This window comes from Grampus griseus (genome assembly GCF_964374135.1).
Source record: "Grampus griseus genome assembly, chromosome: 20".
NCBI classification, from domain to species: domain Eukaryota; kingdom Metazoa; phylum Chordata; class Mammalia; order Artiodactyla; family Delphinidae; genus Grampus; species Grampus griseus.
This window is the reverse complement of record NC_139014.1, coordinates 24,068,919-24,087,261: the sequence shown is the minus strand read 5'-3', so window position 1 is coordinate 24,087,261 and position 18,343 is coordinate 24,068,919. Positions and strand designations below refer to the sequence as shown.

Sequence of the window (18,343 nt, the reverse complement as noted above, 5' to 3'; positions counted from 1 at the left end):
TGGATGCCCTGGGCTGTGCACTCAGGCAGCTGTTTACATCTGGCTATACAGCTGGCTGTAGCTCAGCCCAGCTGGCCCAGCTGATTCTCCCAAAGGGTCACGGGGCAGAATTCAGTGAGATGAGGAGATGACCCAAGATGCAGAACCACCCCTGGAAAAGTCTGAGGATACCCAAGTGAGTCCCCCAGAACGCTATCTAGACTACCTGCCTCTCCGAGATTCATTAGTTTTAGAAACTTCCAGGCTCCTGGCAGGCCTAATGCCATCTCTAGCTGCCCAGGAAGAAAAGTGGGACCCCTCTGCTCAGCCCTCTTGGGTGAGGTCCTTGGTTAGTGAGGGCGCATCCAGGTCCCAGCTTCAGCACAAGAGCCCTCAGCTGCCCCTGGGCGAAGAAGGCAGATGCAGAGCATTTTACACAAATTATCTCATTAAAAGCCCACCATCACCCCATGAAGAAGGCATGTGGCTCCCCTCCCCCTGACGTGTAAGATAATTAAGACTCAGGTATTAGTGACAGATTCAAGACAGGAAACTGGCAATGGGACTCGGGAGCCTCTTCTTTCTCCACAGTGCCAAGTTGCCAACAGAGGCAGGAAGGAGTACATAGATCCAGACCCAACCTCTCCTTGGGGAAAACTGGCCCAGAGAAGAGAAATATCCTGCTTAAGGTCACACAGCGAAAAAAAAAGGGGGTGTGTGTGTGATTACAGAATCTATGATTTACTCCAGCTTTGCATTATTTACCCTTGCTTTTCTGATATTCTCTTTACACTCCATTGCCTCATATCATGCAGATTCAGCACTGAAAATCGGAAAATCTTTTTCTGGGCTGGGGCAGAAAGAGCACCAACATAGAAACGTGTGCTGATGATCACTTAGGGTCTCCAAAAGATGGAAGAGTGGCTAAGGCCAGACCGCAGCTGCTGGGGCCAGGCTGGGAAGGGTGTGGTGGCCCTAGCCTCTGCAGAAGCTAGATGGAATTGAGGCCAAGTAGGTAGGTGGCCTGGGCAGGGGCTGGACCAGGAGGGCAGGGAACAAGGCTGGGGCAGTCTGAACTTTGGACATTGCAACTTCCTCAAGTTTCTGCAGGTTCCAGCCAGAGTTGAGAAAGGCTTCAACACACCCTTTATCCGACCATGTCCTCTTGCTCAGCAGGGTTTGACATCTCGGGAGGTCAACCAGAAGGGCTACTGCCCAAAGAGGGCCTGCCTGTCCCGTCCTAACAACCTTCCCTCCCGTGGCAGCCTCACCTTCCCCAGCGGCCTCTTCCCCTAACTGCCAACCTCAGCACGCTGAGCCCATGCAGAGAAACTTCTCAAACTTGGACATGCCCCACTGGGCATGACTAAGGGGGGCGGGGGTGGCAACACAAGCAGCTGGATGCGCTCCTTCCCCTCTCTCCCCTCTGCCTAGCTCTTTCTCCTCCTTGCAGCTGTTGGGGAAGGAGAACAGAAGAAAGAGAAAAACACTATTTCCCTCCTGAGACCAAAACAAACACACTCAGGGTTGAAGATTCAACATGAATCCATGGAATGCGAGGAGGACGTCTGGTGGGAGGGCATCACTGCTGGGGGTGGGGGCAGGTTGCAGAAGACCAAGCAGGAGTTGGGACAGCAGCTCCTCTCACTTCTACTTCTGCATCCTCAAGGGGTCAGAAGGAGCGCCTGGACAGCTCCAAACGCCCAGACTCGCCCATCACTTCACTTTCCAACCGCCAAGCATTTGAGAAGGCCCTTCAGTGTGGTTCTGCAGAGGGTGTGGCTGGCGGGGCCGCAGACTATGTGCGAGGTGGGGGCGGGCTTAAATGCATGTCCCCGTAGGTTCTTCCCAGGAAAAGGGAAAGGTGTTTATCTTGCAGTTTTCCCCAGTTCCCAGCCCTGGAGAGAAGAGGCATTCGGTATACTAAGCACCCAGTTCACTGAATGGGAGGGGGGTCAGGAAACGGGGACCCCACTTCTACTCTCAAGAGAGGTTTAAAGGCCTGAGGGGCTGAGTCTAGACAGGTTCTGGCCGGGTCAGCACTTGCCAATAATTACTGCCCCCATCCCACACCCAATCCCTTTACTTCCCGCCAAGCCTCGGCAGCAGAAGGGCTGCCTAGGTCCCCGCTCCCTTAATCGTCTATCCCCAGAGCTGGAGGCCTGCGAGCCTGGAAGCCAGCTGGCCCAGGGCTTGGACTCCACTCGGGATCCGCACCCTGTTCACACACTCTCCCATCCCACCCCGGCCAGTTTCACTTACAGGTAACGCTGCTGCCGCTCCGTCTGCCGATGGAGGGCGACCGAGTAGCCGAAGAGGCTGCCCGGGTTCCCGGCCTCCTTCACCACCAGGAATCGGGTGTCCAGGTTGAAGGCGGAGGCGACGCGGTCGCTGGCGGCCACCATCAAGGCGAGCGCGCAGAACATCGGGCGTAGGACGCGGGCGGCGCGGCTGGGGCCGGGGCCCATGGCTGCGGACGGGAGCCGGGGCCCGGGCGAGAGCGCGTGAGGGCGTGGAGCTGGGAGTGAGGACCTGTTCACCTGATCCCCCGCGCCACCGGAGAACACTCTGGCGTCCGCTTAATTGAGCCCCGAAGCGCTGATCAATTTCTGGCCCCCAGCCCTGGCCAGTTTCACGTCCGCTCACGGTCTGAGCTCTCAGATTCCCCTCTGAGGTCCGCGGGTCTGTTCTCCCGCCTGCACTGTCCCGGGTCACCGCCCCCCTGCCCCGGGCACCCTGCCCCCCAACTCGTGCCGGCCGCGCCCACTTGGCCGCACTGTCGCCTCCGATCCGGGCTCGGCAGCGGATCTGGGCAGGCAGACCTGTCGACAGCAAGGAGGACGGGAAGGAGGGGTCCCACCGCGCGCGCCCCGCCTCTCCACGCCCAGCCCCGCACCTCCCCACCTTGCGCGCCCAGCCGGGGCTAGGCTTTCCTTCCGGGGAAAGAGAAAAGGTCCCGGCTCGGCCGCCTCCTCTTAAAGGGGCAGCACCGCCCCTCCCTCTCCATCCTCCCTAACCCGGCTCCGCCCTCTCCCCCAAACACCTGTCCGGAGCCCCCGAAGGCTTGGATTACCCCTCCCCGCCCCTTGTTTCTCCCGAGAAGCGTCGCCTCCCGAGCAAGATGGATTGGACGGGCGGGGCCGGGGGGTGGGATTTGTCCCGCTGCTTTGCTGCGGAGGCTACAGCCGCTGGAAAGGCCGTTCCGGACGCGGCCACCTCTGTGGGTCCGGCTGGAGAGCCCCGGCGTTGGCGCATCTGGGAGCCGACATCCGCAAGCCACTGGCTGGAATGCCCTCGCCTCCGCCGCGCTGTGAGCCCCTGAGAGAAGGTTAGCGGTCTCTGGGCGTTCTTCCTCGTACGCAGCTCTTCACCGTCCTTGTCAAGATTTCTTTCTTTTGCCCACTCGCTCCCACCCACCCTGATCCGAGCTGGGAATGGTCGCTCAACAAAATCAGACAGATATTTAGCATTGGTAATAACCAAGCATCGCTAACTGTAATTAGCAACAAGACAGCGTTTTCCCCAAAGGGCTGCTCCTTCTGATATCTATTTTGTATCATGGATGTCTGGTAGATGTGGAAAGAAGTCCCTTCTCTTTAGAGTGTCTGCGTGGCCAGGGAGCTGGGCCCAGACTGGACCCATTTCTCATCCACCCTTGCCTTCAGGGCCCAGCCCAGCAGAATTCCAAAGGCCCCCTCCAACCACGCAGGCTCCAACCGAGCGTTTGGAGACGGCAGGGGACTCCAGCCCCCACTGGTGTGTAGTGGGTGGCGCCAAGGTGGAGGAGTTAGGTGGGCGAGGCCCAAAGGCCTGGTTATCCGCAGAAGAATCGAACTGAAAGGGAACTTAAAGAGATCACTCTGTATTTTCTTGAGTCTGACTAAGATTTCCCTTATTGCAGCACAAAGACCCATTTTTCCCCTGACCATTCTTTTTTCTAGGCTAAAGGAGCTTTCTTATTTTGGTCCAGGAGTTCAGTTCTCAGCTCTTACTTCCTTGAAATTCATTTTAGAGCCCCTATCTCTGAGAGTTTATGATAATAAGAAAACCACCATATAGTAGTGCTTGTGCAGCAGAAACTATGCGTTACATTTTTTTTTTTTTTTTGCGGTACGCGGGCCTCTCACTGTTGCGGCCTCTCCCGTTGCAGAGCACAGGCTCCAGACGCACAGGCTCAGCGTCCATGGCTCACGGGCCCAGCCGCCCCGTGGTATGTGGGATCTTCCCGGACCGGGGCACGAACCCGTGTCCCCTGCATCGGCAGGCAGACTCTCAACCACTGCGCCACCAGGGAAGCCCATAAATATTATTAAATTAAATTCTCACGGCAATCTTTGAGGTGTTATCTCTGTTTTAAGATGAGAAAACTGGGGCTCAGGGAGGTTAAGCAACTTGAAGGCTATGCAACTCGGATTTTAATCCTGTGTTATCTGAGCCGCCCTTCTTGACCACTTATGCTAATAATTAACATTTGTACCATACTCAGGGCAGATCTAGGTTTTGTGGGGCCTTGAAGCTTGTACAATTTGGAGCCCTCTTTAAGGAAAAAGATAAAGAATTAGGAGTACAAAATCAGATTCAAAGAATTAGGAGTACAGAATTAGATTCAGAGCCTGGGAAGGGACTCGAGATGAACTTGTGCTTATGAATCCTTTCACCTGCAGACTCTCATATTCTCCTGGCCTCATTTGACTCCTCATTTGACTTAAGGAGGAACATGGATGTCCAAGGTCACGCAGCTCATGGGAGGTAGAGCTAGGACTGGAGGCCACTGGCCACAGCTGTGTCTTTAAGAGACAAACTCCAGATGTTGGTCAGAAAGCCAGACATGCCTAAACAAAAGCAGCTGTGATAGCAGCGTTCTCTGCGGTGTTTGGGGAGAGGACACTCATCCCTGTCTGCCCTTGGAGCAGCATTTGTTCCCAAGCTTTGACTCTCAGAGCTGCCCAGCCTCTCTCCATGGTCTGCTTTGCGGCCCAGAGTCTCCAGGGGTTAGGACATGTGGGGCCAAGGAACAGGAAGCTGACCTGGATGGAAGTTGAACAGTTACCTCGCTCTCCTTCCAGCTGGCTGCCGGGTCCTCCACCTCATTCTTAGAGAAGGAGGAAGCAGACAGGGCCAGGAGCCCAGGGGCCAGGGTGGACACTCAGTGTGGACAGGGGCCCCACCTGAAACAGCTTTGAGAGTCCTGTGATGACAGATGGGCTCCATGCCAGGTGTTATCTCTTCGGCCATCCCAAACAGGAATGACCAGCATGTCCGATCCCAGGGCTGGGAGCAGGAAAGGGATGAGGGATGGTTTTTCCACTCTGGGGGAGTGTCCAGAGGGAATGTGGGAGTGGGAGCACGGGTGCCTGGTAGGGGGAGGGCCCAAGCTAAGGAATGCGGGGGAGTGTCAGACAGATCTGGGGGAGATGGAATGGGAATGGAGGGATGAAGGGACTGGAGGGGTCTCTGGGCTGGAGAGATGCAGAAAGAGAAATCCCCAGTTCATGCCAAAGGTCCAGAATCCTCTGATGTAAGTGACATTATCATCCACAGCCTCATCTCATCCCTCAGTTGACCGATGCCAACCCTTCCCAGTAGAGAAGGGACCCACCTAGAAATGTAAACAAGGAGAATAACATGTGTAATGAGGAGTCTGAGCCCAGTTTTTTTTTTTTTTTTTTTTTGCGTTATGTGGGCCTCTCACTGTCGTGGCCTCTCTCGTTGCGGAGCACAGGCTCCGGACGTGCTGTCTCAGCGGCCATGGCTTATGGGCCCAGCCACTCCGCGGCATGTGGGATCTTCCCGGACCGGGGCACGAACCCGCGTTCCCTGCATCGGCAGGCGGACTCTCAACCACTGCGCCACCAGGGAAGCCCTGAGCCCAGTTTTTGATGTTTGACTGCTGACACCTTTTAAGCCGTCCCCTCTCCCTCTTCCCCTTGTGCCTCCCACCTGGACAAGCTCATAGCTTGGTAATAAAAAAAAAAAGAAAGCCTGAGTGCTGTGCTGCCTCCTTTGGCGTCCATGGGAGATTCGAACCGTGCAAGCCACTTTCCTCACAAATGCTCACCTGGCCTCACTCCCTCACCACAGTAAAAACCCAGGCCAATCTCCTTTCCTCGCTCTCTCAAGCCATTTTGGACCTGTTTGAGAAGCCAGCCCTGCTCCTGCAGAGACCTCAGTTATGTAAATAATAAACCTTTTCATTCCCTCTTAGTGTGCGTGTGGCATCATCAGTCTTGACATTGAACCAAATCTTGGATGGGGTCCATCTGACTCTGTGGGCAAACATGACAACATACAAACTGTGGGTTCTGCTGTAGAGTCAGGGAGGCTTCCTGGAGGAGGAGTATCTGGACAAGTGAGAAGGAAAGGATTATTAGCAAGAGGGAGCCTCAAGAGAAGAACGCAGAAGAGTTGGGGCCTAACTTGAGATGCAGTTTTCCCAGTTGTAACATGACAACGTCATATTCTGTAAAGGTACCTTCCATTTATTCAGTGCCTGCTGTGTTCATACCAGCCTCCCCTGCTGCTCCCCCCGCCCACACACAACACTTCCCCCCCTCCCCATCTCCCTCTCCCAGAGCCCCAGAGCACACCACTTGCTCACTCACTTCTCATAGGAAGATCAGTGCAGAGATGGAGAGATATGGATGGAGTGGAACTGTGGTTCCACGAGGGCTGGATGCAGGCTGTCTTCTGCCCTCTCACCTTGCGCAAGTTCCTTTCCTCCTCCAGGCCTCGGTTTCCCCATCTATGAAACGAAAGGCTGGAAGGAATCCCTTATTATTCCTCACCTGGCATCCCTTGTGTCCCAAGGCTCCTAATATTCCTTGAACTAAATGGACCAAATCTCAGCTATGGAACTAAGACTCAGGTCTCTATCTCTGACATGAACTGAAAATGCAAATTACTGGGGAGGGAGCGAGGAGCAGTGAAGCATGAATGGGTTTATCAGATTTCCTTTCTCCTGTGCCCCAGATGTGGGGGTGGAAAGACATCCAGGCCAGGCAACTTCTCTGGCTCAGAATCTGTCAGTTTCAAGCATTCCTTGACAACCTGCTATGTACTGGCACAGAGCTGAGAACCCTCAGGGGTTCAAAGATGAAGGAGGGCTTCTTCAGGAGGGCAGGGTTTCATCCCCGCCTCACGTTCTGAAAGCTCTCAAATTTAAACATTGCATTATGTTTCAGGGCTGGTGATTATGGAACAATGGGGGTGTTAGAAAGAACATTTTGGCTACAGCGTGACGCTGGCATTACCAAGACGAACTGGACTGGGGAGCAGGAAGGGGCTGCTGTAATCATTTAGGCAATGGGTGAAGTGGGCTGAGCAGGGGCAGGGGCAGAGGGAGGGAGGGAGAGAGTGAGAAGGACCCAGGGCGCTGATTTGACTCGGACTTCAGGTACATGTGTGGTGGGGTACGCAGCGGGTGGGGGAGGGAAAGAGCAGAGGGGTTCCAGGGATAAATGGGCAGTGACCCCCACAGGGGCCTGGCGAGCAGGCTGCAGACATCAGGAAACTTCCCTGCTGGCCCACCCCTTTGTCTTTCTAGTTCCTTCAACCCTCTCCATGGTCCCCTTGCTGCCCGCCACGGCCTGGCCTTGCTGCACAAGCCCTGCCCTCCTGGCTGGGAGATTAGGACTCTATAGCATTCTCTACCTCATGCCAAGGTGGCCTCTTCAAGTTTGGGAGGCCACGGGGACCCACTTGGTAGCCCCAGCTGAGCTGAGTCACCAGCCCCCTAGGGCCTTGCCATTTCTTGGGGAGATGCCTTCTTATTGGCAGGGTTCTTATTGGCCAGGTGGGAAATCTGGACAGGTGGGGGGCTTCATCTGCCTCCTCCACACACTCCTACTAACTTCCTAGAGCTACTGCTAAGGGTGGAGGGCCATGTGTGGTTGTCTATGTTGATTGGAACATGTATCTGTGCACATGGTCCCTTGCACATTCACACCTGTTTGCCTATGTGACTATGTGTCTCTGAATGTTTTATGAACATTTGAATTCAGAAGGGAAGCTTACGTTTATTGAGCACCTACTGTGTGTCCCGCCCTTTATGTATGTTATCTTCTAATAACCTTATGAGGTGGAGATGTCTCCCACTTTACAGCTGAAAATACTGAGATGCCCAAGGTGCAAGAGGTGTGAATATCTCCTCCAGGCACCCTGCTTCCCCCATCCCCCAGTCATCTTGGCTGCCTTCTGTTCTTCCAGGACACACACAGCTTAGAAGTCACATCCTTGAGATCATCACCTGTCTGCTCTCCCTGGAGTAGGGATTCTGCCCTTGGGTTATCTTGGTCCCTTCTACCTCCCCAACCTGGTTTCAGCCCCCTCATCTCACTGAAACCTTATCCACTTGGGAACCAGCCTCCTCTGGGGGGCACGCCCGGTAGTCGTCTTTGGTCCTTTGCCCCTGACCTCTCTGGGGTGGCAGCAGTGACCCTGTTGACTGCCCTCTGCACCTTCTCTTGGCCTTCCTCCCGCACTATCTCTGCCCAGCACCCTCACCCCCTTGCGAGATTCCTCAGCCCACCCTGGGCTGCTGTTCGTGCTCATCCCTCTGCCTCCCCAGATCACCCTTTGTGTATTACCATCCTCCCCCATGCTGACAACCCCCACCCAAGCACCTCCAGGCTCCAGCCTTGATGTTCAACCCTTGCCAGTCACCTCCAGCTGGCCACCCACAGGCTTCCCAGATTCTGAGCGTCCAGAACGGGCTCAGCACCTCCCCCTTGTCCCCACAGCCTGCTCCCCTGTAACAGCCTCTGTCGCAGTGCCTTGCTCCTGGCAGGATTCCACAGACACGCCAGGGCTGGTCCGTGCCACTTGCTGATACCTCTGCCTCCCTACACCCCCTCGTTCACTTGGGAAATATCCACTTGTTCTTTGAATTCTTTCATGAGTTTTCACTTCCTTCCCTCACCCCTGCCCCATGCACCCCTGTGTACACACACACACACACACACACACATACACACACACACACACACACGGATGTAATCACTCGTGCATCTTCCAGGCCTTGCACTGACTTGTAGGCTGGGCTCATGGTATGATTAGAGACTGATAGGGCTGTGACCTCGGACAAGTCCCTTCACCTCTTAGTCTCAGTTTCCTCACTATAAATTGGACACAGATACCAGACTCACAGGTTTGTTGAAAAACAGCAGAACTGGGACCCAGAAGTCGCTCACTAAGTACTAGCTGTGCTCACTGTCCATTACACCTGTATTTCCAGCACCCATGACAGTCCCTCACACACAGTAGGTCTTCAACCACTGCACGTCTGGCTGAATTCAGTTGGCCACATACTGTTTATGGCCCTAAAAAAGTGAACCTGGTAGAGGTGAGTGAGAGGCCAGCTCTGTCTCATAAATACCCTCTTGCTCTCCTCCCCTCCCCTCCTCCACCGCAGGATCCTGTTGGGACAAACGTCTTGGCTCAGTGGGTTGAAAAGGAAAGTCAGAATTCTGAGGCATGAATTGCTGTGCCCACTGACTCACTTCCTCCTCCCCGCCCGCTCCGGACGGGCCAGGGCCCTGAGTAATGCAGGTTGTAGCCTCCTCCCAGCTCTCGCCCCTCATCCCAGCACCGCCCCGTCCCCAACCAGCCCCTCACTTGGGACCTCACCCCTGAGCGGCCAGCGGCAAGAAGGGCAGTGGGGCGAGTTGCCGCTGATTTGAAATCTGCTTGCAAGTTTCAGTGAGCTAAAGAGTAGATTACAAGGCAGACGGAGCGGGGAGGTGCAAGCCTGCTCTAGGGACCCAGAGTCTGATGTGCAAGGCAGGGCACCCTTCTGGACTCTGATCTGGGAGACAGCAGACATTCCTCCTCCTCATGGCCCTCTCCTTTCCTGCCAGGATCACAGAAATTCTCACCACTGGGCAACCTTTTTGTGGCTTAGGGCCTGTTTCCTGAAGGTTGCTATTAAAAGGCGGGGAGCCCTACCTGGCAGGGATGGGGCAGGATGCTACAGCATCACACACAGAAACCAGGGCCCTGGGGTATAAAATGACTCAGGCAGCCATGAAGGTGGGAGTGGTGGTGGCAGGGAGGAAATGGTGCTGGGGGAAGAGCTGGGACAAAGAATGATTTAGTGGGGAGTGGGCGGGGCAGGCAGGGGTTCCAGACAGGCCCCGGCACTGCCCTGTTCGCTTAACTGTTAGCATGATGAGGGCAATGACGGAGATTTCACTTTCCTGTAAAACAATCCCCCAGGGGTTTGGCCTTTTCTCTCTGGGGGGTTGTCCTGGGCATCAGGGACTCATTTGAGGTAAAGAGTCAGATGGGGCTTGGAGGATGTGAAGGCCACTCCCGAAGTGGCTGAACTGCTCTGGACCACGCCCCCGACAGGTATAGCTCTGCGATGGGTGAGAGCACAGTCCACCACGGCTGCTGAGAAGGGAACTTACGAGTGGAGTGTGGAGAGGTGGGGGGCACTGAGATGCAGCAGGTAGGACACTGGGCAGTAATCACAAGTACAGCTGGCTGTAAGGGACACGCTCGGGAAAGCACTAGAGGCTGGAGTTTGGGCTTCAGCTTGCTGGCCTTGGAACTGGAGGGAAGTGATGGGTTCATGCCTTGGAGTAAGCTGACAGCCTTTGTGGATTCAAAAGCTTCCTCTGGTTGGGAGTCAGGGAGACCCATCTGGGGGCTGATGTGGAGAGAGAAGTGAGAAGGGGTGAGGGGCTGCCTTACTGTAGAGATGTAGGTGGACTGTCAAGATATTTGGACGAGGAGTGTGGGCAGGAGTTGGTGGCTATGGGATGCAGGGCACATGGGAGAAGTCAGCAGTAAGGACAGCCAGCGAGTCGGGGACCTCTAGGGCCTCCTATGTGGAGGTGCAGGCCTGGCTGGCAATCTGCCCGAGGCCCCAGGGCAGGGCTAGAGATAGACATGGAGGCCAGAGGCCAGGAGGGACCCCGAGGTTTGTACCCCAAACCCAGGCCTTTCCCCAAGAGCACCAGCCTGAGCTCTGCTGTTGATCAGGCCAGTGGTCAGCCAGGCCCACCACAAACTCACTGAAGACAACCCCTGCGGTCCCAACCCCCGCAGGCCTCTCACCACCTGCACCCTGGGCTCCGGCCCCTCAGCTCTGCCCTTCCTTCCTTTTGACCCCCTGTTGTTCTAGCTCTCTTGGTGACCCCATTTGTAACCCCGGAAGCCCCACCTCATTCATTCCATGCCCACCCTCCTCTCTGCACCCACAGACACCCTGAGAAGACCTCAGAGTACTGCACACCCACCCTCGCCGCCAGTGGGCAAACATGGTCTGGGGCCTGGCCTCACCTTAGGGAACAGGGCCCCCACCCCAATGCCATTAGCCTCTAACCCACCTCTGGTCAGCTCTGAGCCTAAGTTTATTTACAAAGAGGTGATGATCATGCCCACCTCTAGGGACTGTTGGGAGGCTGAGATCATACCCAGAGGGCACCTGGCATCGGGCTACCCACCATATCTTTCCCTTCTCTCCCCTTAGACAATTGTCACCTGGCCCCAGGAGGCCCTCCTCCTCTCCTCTGATCTGACTCCACTTAAAACACTACCTTGGCTGCCTTGCAGAACCAAACCTGAAGCCCAGGTCCTCAGCCGGGGGCTTGAGGTCCTCCATGACCGTCCTGTTCACCTTCTGCCCTTGCCCTCTGCACTCCCGTCCTCCCCACACAGCCCCAACTGCCAGGCAGATCTTCATCCCCCAAATGCCTGCTCGCCCCCTTCTTTTTTTTTTTTTTTTTTTTTTTTGCGGTATGCAGGCCTCTCACTGTTGTGGCCCCTCCCGTTGCAGAGCACAGGCTCCGGACGCACAGGCTCAGCGGCCATGGCTCACGGGCCCAGTTGCTCCGCGGCATGTGGGATCTTCCCGGACCGGGGCACGAACCTGTGTCCCCTGCATCGGTAGGCGGACTCTCAACCACTGCGCCACCAGGGAAGCCCTCGCCCACTTCTTGAGGCCTTCGCCTGCAAGCAGTGCTCCTACTTCTTCCTGCCCATGAACAGCTCCTCTTCCTTCAAGGCCAGCTGAAACCCATCATCTTCCCAGGCTCCCTGGATCTCAGTGGATGTTTTCTGCTCCAGCATAACCCTGTTTCTCCCTCTAATAGAGCATTTGTCACATTTGGCCAGATGTCACTTATTCACTTGAGCAAAGTTGCTTAAGTTCTTTGTGCCTCAGTTTCTATGTCTGTAAAATTGAGTTTAAAATTGCACCCTAAGCATGGAGTCATTGTGGAGAGTAAAAGAATTTGCACAATGTCTATCACATAGTAATAGCTCAATAAAAGTTATTTTTCATTGCAATGGGTGTGGGGGTGGCAGTGGCTATCTCTCCCCCCTATAGCTCAATACTCCAGGAAAAGTAAGCTCAGACCCCCCTCTCTCTCCACCCTGCCAATAGCTCCTACCACAGTGCTCTGCTTGGAGTCGAGGTCAATGATGTACATTGAATTGAACTGGCCCATTGAAAAACTCATGAAGCTCCCTGTGGGTCCCCTTCAGCCCCATTCCCTATGAGACATGGATACGTCTATGTGAGAGAAATGGACACCTGAGAGCTCATGGAGATATCAGCACCTGGAGAGCCCCATCATAGCACCTCCATCACGCAGGAGCCCAACTGGCCTTCCCCAGGGCTCAGACTGGGACCCCAACACAGGGATGGGGAGACAGGGGAAAGAGGGCATCCTGGAAGACTTCCTGGAGGAGGAAAGTGGGAAGAGCTAGGCTGAGAAAAGAGATAACATTTTGTATTAGAAGTCTCATTGTGCCAGGCGCCTTATGTATATTATGTCTTTTATTCTTCATGACAAACCTGTGAGGTCAGTCCCATTGTCCCCTTTTCCAGAAGAGGAAACAAAGACTTAGACTGGCAAAGTGACAGGCCCCAGGTCATGCAGCTGGTGGAGGGAGCAAGATTCTCATCCAGGTCTGTTGGGCTTTGAGGGACTGCCTATCCGAGAGATGGCTGAAATTGAGGATGGTGGGAGAATTCCAGTCCCAGGCTAGCTGCCCACTCAGCCAGGGAGGTTATGGGTGGGGCGGAAACAACCACCGGAAGTCAGGGACACGCAGCAAACAAGGGTGCCAGGAAAAGAACTGGAGCTGGGGCCCTTCCTCCCGGCCAGCTCTGTGCCCCTGACTGCCTGCCATCTCCCATTCTCAGCGCTTCCTCCAAGGGAACAGGGAAAGCTGGGTCGGAGCCCAGGGAATGGCCCTTGAAACCCTGGAGGAACCCTGCCAGGCCTAAGCCCCATTTTCCCCGGGGAGAGAGACAGGGCAGGGTCCCAGGGGTCTTGTTCTGTTTGTCGCAGATGGGGCTCAGACTGGGGCCTGGCACAGGCAAGGAACTCAATAAACGCATGTTGAATGGAGACACAGCAGGCATGGCATCAAAGCTACCAGCAGGAGGTAGAGACCTCGTCCTGACATGGTTTCTGCCCCACCTTGTGACCCTGGGTGGGTCACAGAGCCTGTTATCCTGGAGTGTACCCCACATTCCAGGAAGCTTGAGGCCCTTCCAGCTCTGACAATGCAGTTCTATTCATTCTTTTACTCATTTGCTAACTTGGTATTTCAGCAAACTACATAGTAGAGTTCAGTAAATATATTTTGGTACCAATGAAGTAGTGGGCAGAGTGGGGGTGATAAACGAAGTTGATTGGAGGGCAGTGATTAGTTGGAGCAGGGCCTCTGGAGGCAGACGGTCTGGGTTTAAATTCTCCCTCCATCACTTGCTAACTGTGCAACCTTGGGCAGTTTACTTACCCATGTTGAACTTCGATTCCCTCACCTATAAAATGAGGATAATAGGCGTATATACGTTATAGGGTTAGTGTAAGCATTAAATGAGATAATACTACAAATAAAGCGCTTAGGAAAGTGGTACATAGCAAGTGCTCAATAAATGTTAGCTATTATTATCCCTTAGAGGATGAGTGAATTTCAGGAGGAAAAGGTGGATGGTGTGTGTGAATGCGATAGTGGTTGGATGCAGTGTTAGAACAGTATATACTAAGGCCTGGAGGCAGAAAAACCCAGTGCAAGTCTAAGGAACAGCAAGAGGCCAGTTGGGGGCAGATGGTGAGAGGCCTTGGCTAGGCTAAGAAACTTGGACCTGATCATATAGGTTGGCAATTCCCAATTGGTGTTCCCTGAAGCACCAGGGTTCCATGAGATGCTACTGGAGGTTTTGTAAATATACAAGGTGGACTGCAGGGGAGGACTGGGATATTCACATGCAGAAGGATGAAGTTGAATCACTACATCAGATCATATGGAAAAATTAACTCGAAATGGATCAAAGACCTAAATATAAGAGGTAAACCTGTACAACTCTTAGAAGAAAGCATAGGGGTTAGTCTTTGTGGTCTTGTATTTGCCAATGGACTCTTAGTTATAACACCAAAAGCACAAACAACAAAAGAAAAAATAGATAAACTGAATGCTGTGGGCTGGATGTTTGTGTCCCCACCCCCCACACACCCATATTCATATGTTGAAATCCTAATTCCCAAGGCAATGATTTTAGGAGGTGGGACCTCTGGGAGGTTATAAGGTCATGAGGGCAAAGCCCTCGTGACTGGGATTAGTATCCTTATAAAAGAGGCCCACAGAGCTCCCTAGCTCCTTTTGTCACGTGAGGCTAGAACAAGAAGTCTGCAGCCCAGAAGAGGGCCCTCACCTGACCATGCTGACACCCTGATCTTGGACTTCCAGCCTCTAGAACTGTGAGACATAAATTTCTGTTGTTTAGAAGCTACCTAGTCTGAGGTATTTCATTATAGCAGCCAGAATGGATTGAGACACTGAACTTAATCAAAGTTGTGCTTCAAAGGACACCTTTAAGGACTTGCCTGGTGGTCCAGTGGTTAAGAATCTGTGCTTCCACGGCAGGGGGCATGGGTGAGATCCTGCATGCTATGTGGCACGGCCTAAATAAATAAATAATAAAAATAAATAAAAAGACACTTTTAAGAAAGCAAAAAGATAACCCATAGAATGAAATAAAATATTGATCCATCATATATCTGATAAGGGATTTGTATCTGGAATATATAAATAGCATTTACAATTCAATAATAAAAAGACAAGTAACCCAGTTTAAAAATGGGCAAAGGATCTGAATAGACATTTCTCCAAAGAAGACATACAAATGGTCAACAAGCACATGAGAAATGCTCAACATCTCTAATAATTAGGGAAATGCAAATCAAACCACAGTGAGATACCACTTCACACCCACAAGGATGGCTAGAACCAAAAAGTCAGATAAGTGTTGGCAAAGATGTGGAGAAATTGGAGCCCTAATACGCTGCTGGTGGGAATGTAAAATGATGCAATGGCTTCAAAATAGCCTGGAATTTCCTCAAATAGTTAAACATAGAGTTACCATTTGACTCAGCAATTCCACTCCCAAGTATATACCCCAAGAGAAATGAAAACACACGTTCCCACAGAAACTTGTACATGAATGTTCATAGCAGCATTATTCAAAATAGCTCCGAAGTAAAAACAACACAAATGTCCATCAACTGATGAATCAAAATGTAGCTTATCCACACTATGGACAATTATTTGGTCATGAAAATGAATGAAGTACTGATACACATTACAATATGGGTGAACCATGAAAACATTTTGCTGAGTGAAAGAAGACAGTCACAAAAGGCTGCATCTAGTATGATTCCATTTCTATGAAATGTCCAGAACAGGCAAATATAGAGATAGAAGGTAGATTAGTAGCTGTCCAGAGACGAGAGGGAGGGATAAGGGGGGCAGGTTGGGGTATGGGGTTTCTTTTGAGGGTGATGAAAATGTTCCCAAATTGATACTAGTGATGTCTGCACATCTCTGTGACGATACTAAAAACCATTCAATTGCATGCTTTAAATGAGTCAGTTGTATGATTTGTGAGTTCTATCTCAATAAAGCTGTGAAAAAGAAAATACAAGGTGAGGAGAGTGTGAATTTATCATCAAATTCGTTTGGGAAATGTTGAGTTAAGGAGGGGAATGTTTGCCTTGGGACTTCCTTGGGCCAACATGTGTTGGCAAACTCCTGGCATGGGTGAGAGGACGTAGCATTTCCCCAAATTGTGACCATAATTTGACCATGGAACCATCTTCAAAGGAACCTCTCCTGACCTCTCCCCAAACACTTTTCACAGGACACAGTTTGGCAAGTTCAGCTGTAAGCAGTGGGGAGCCATTAAAGGTTTAAGCAGGGAAGAGCCTGGCTAGAACCTCACTTAGCAAAGGACAGGCTGCTACGGGGAGAATGGATGCAGGCAGGACAGCCTAGTGGCTTCGTGCCAGCAAGGTGGTTAAAAAGCATTTGAATAGACATTTCGCCAAAGAAGATACACAAATGGCCAATAAGCGCTTTAAAAAAAGATGCTCAAAAAAAAAAAAGGATGCTCAACATCGTTAGTCATCTGGGAAATGCAAATCAAAACCACAAGGAGAGGGCTTCCCTGGTGGTGCAGTGGTTGAGAGTCCGCCTGCCGATGCAGGGGACACAGGTTCGTGCCCCGGTCCGGGAAGATCCCACATGCCGTGGAGTGGCTGGGCCCGTGAGCCATGGCTGCTGGGCCTGCGCGTCCGGAGCCTGTGCTCCGCAATGGGAGAGGCCACAGCAGTGAGAGGCCCGCGTACCGCAAAAAAAAAAAAAACCACAAGGAGATACCACTTCACACCCATTAGGTATGCAGGCAGAGGTGGTAGGGGTCTAAATGCCACCTTTGGGTGGGACCACCCTGCTCCCTCTCTCCTTAGCTCCTGGAATGGGTGCTTCCCCACTCCCTGGGCTCCCTAACCCAAGCCCTAGGAATTCCCAGACCTCCCTGACCCAGACAGGAACCCCAAGTATCCTGGTACTTCCGGAGAGGATGCTGGGGCTCTAATCTATCTCAGCAGTGTTTACGTCCTTCTTCCTGGAAGTGGGATGGGCACCAGGCTGGCAAGGCTGGAGGACTATGGAGGAAGACCCCAGATCTGGGGTCCCATGAGAACCCGGTGGGGAGGGCAACAGTGGCTGGGAGCAGGTCGGCCTGCTCAGGGCAGGCAGGTTGGGGCAGGGGTTTGTCCAGTGCCAAAGTATATTATTTCCTACACAGCCTTCCTTCCCCCAGGCTATGAGAAGCACACCCGGAACTCAGGGCTGAGGGAACGTGGAGAACTTGGTCTTTGAGTCTTAAAAGTCTTAGTAATAATGGTTAACATTTATTGACTACTTACTGCATACTCTATCCCATGCATATTGCATGACAAGACAGTGGGCCAGGGGAGTATCATGAAGTGAGGGCAGACCCACAGAGCAAAATTGGAAGAGCACACACGAGCACCTTCTTGCCTGCCCCGACTCCAGCTCTCCTGCTCCGTAGCCTGTCCCAAGGCTCTAGGAGTGCGGGCGGGGAGCATCCTGAGACTACCTCAGCCATCCCCCTGCAGCCGGCGGCCGCCGGTTCCCTCCAATTCCCAGCTGCCTGGCATGGGAGCTGTCCAGAGACTTCCTTCAAAAGACATCCTTGTTGTCTTGATCTGAGGCCACGGGAGAGGGGGAGTTGAAGGCTGCTGTTCCCCTCCAGGCTCCCAGTAGGGCAGGAAAGGGGACTCCCAAGGAGTTTTGGGGCGCCCACCCAGGGCTGAGCCCTTCCAGACAGGGTGACAGCGGGCAGACAACTCTCCAGGAGGGGGCAGAGTGGAGCGGGATGAGGACCATGGTTAACTTTCCAAAGGCCAGACCAGTTCATTTCGGTCCCAATACCAAGTAAAGGGGCCCCTGAAGGACGGAGGCTAGATTTTAGGAAGAACATCCATCAGCAAGGCTGATGAAGACGGGCACCAAGCCTTCTGTGGCTATATGAGTCGGCTGTGTGGGGAGGGGCGGGCACCATTCACTCCCCAAATATTTACCGACTGTGTTCCTGGCGCTGGGCCCAGAGCCAAGGAACTTGGGTCAGGCCCTGGCTGCATCCATTACTCTTGTCTCACTCAGGCAAGCAGGCCCTGGACACGGGGAGGGGAAGCCGGAGGAGGCAGGAGCCTGGCTCACCCTCTGAGGGGGATGGGAGATGCAGAGAACAGTAGCCAGCCTACTGATCCTCCCACAGCCCACCAGCCCAGCAGGAATCTGGTTGCATCCCAGAAGCTCCGGGCCTGCTCTCAGGGGAGAGGTCGGAGAGCTGGGGGCAGGGAGGGGGCCCTCCCTGGCTCCCGGGATGACGGTGGGAAGAGTCTCTCTTGTCACACTGGCTTGGGTTATTCAGCCCCCTAGGAGGGGGGCTCCCCCAGGGCCAGGCTGGGTCAGACAAGCTGCTGCCTGCCTTACATCCTGGGCGGGAGGCCGTCCCTGAAGGCAGAGCTGACAGGAAAAA

The 18,343-nt window shown here is 53.4% G+C and overlaps 1 protein-coding gene across 1 annotated transcript in view; it reads right to left on the bottom strand.

Annotated features, from left to right (window-relative positions):
- The window catches only part of ITGA3 (integrin subunit alpha 3), a 29,581-nt gene extending 26,716 nt beyond the window's left edge, over positions 1-2,865 (bottom strand). The window contains exon 1 of the mRNA XM_082678822.1: positions 2,242-2,865. Within this exon, the coding sequence (XP_082534948.1) occupies positions 2,242-2,447 (206 nt within the window). The 5' untranslated portion in view covers positions 2,448-2,865. The remainder of the gene's footprint in view (positions 1-2,241) is intronic.
- Positions 2,866-18,343: the final 15,478 nt, after the last annotated feature.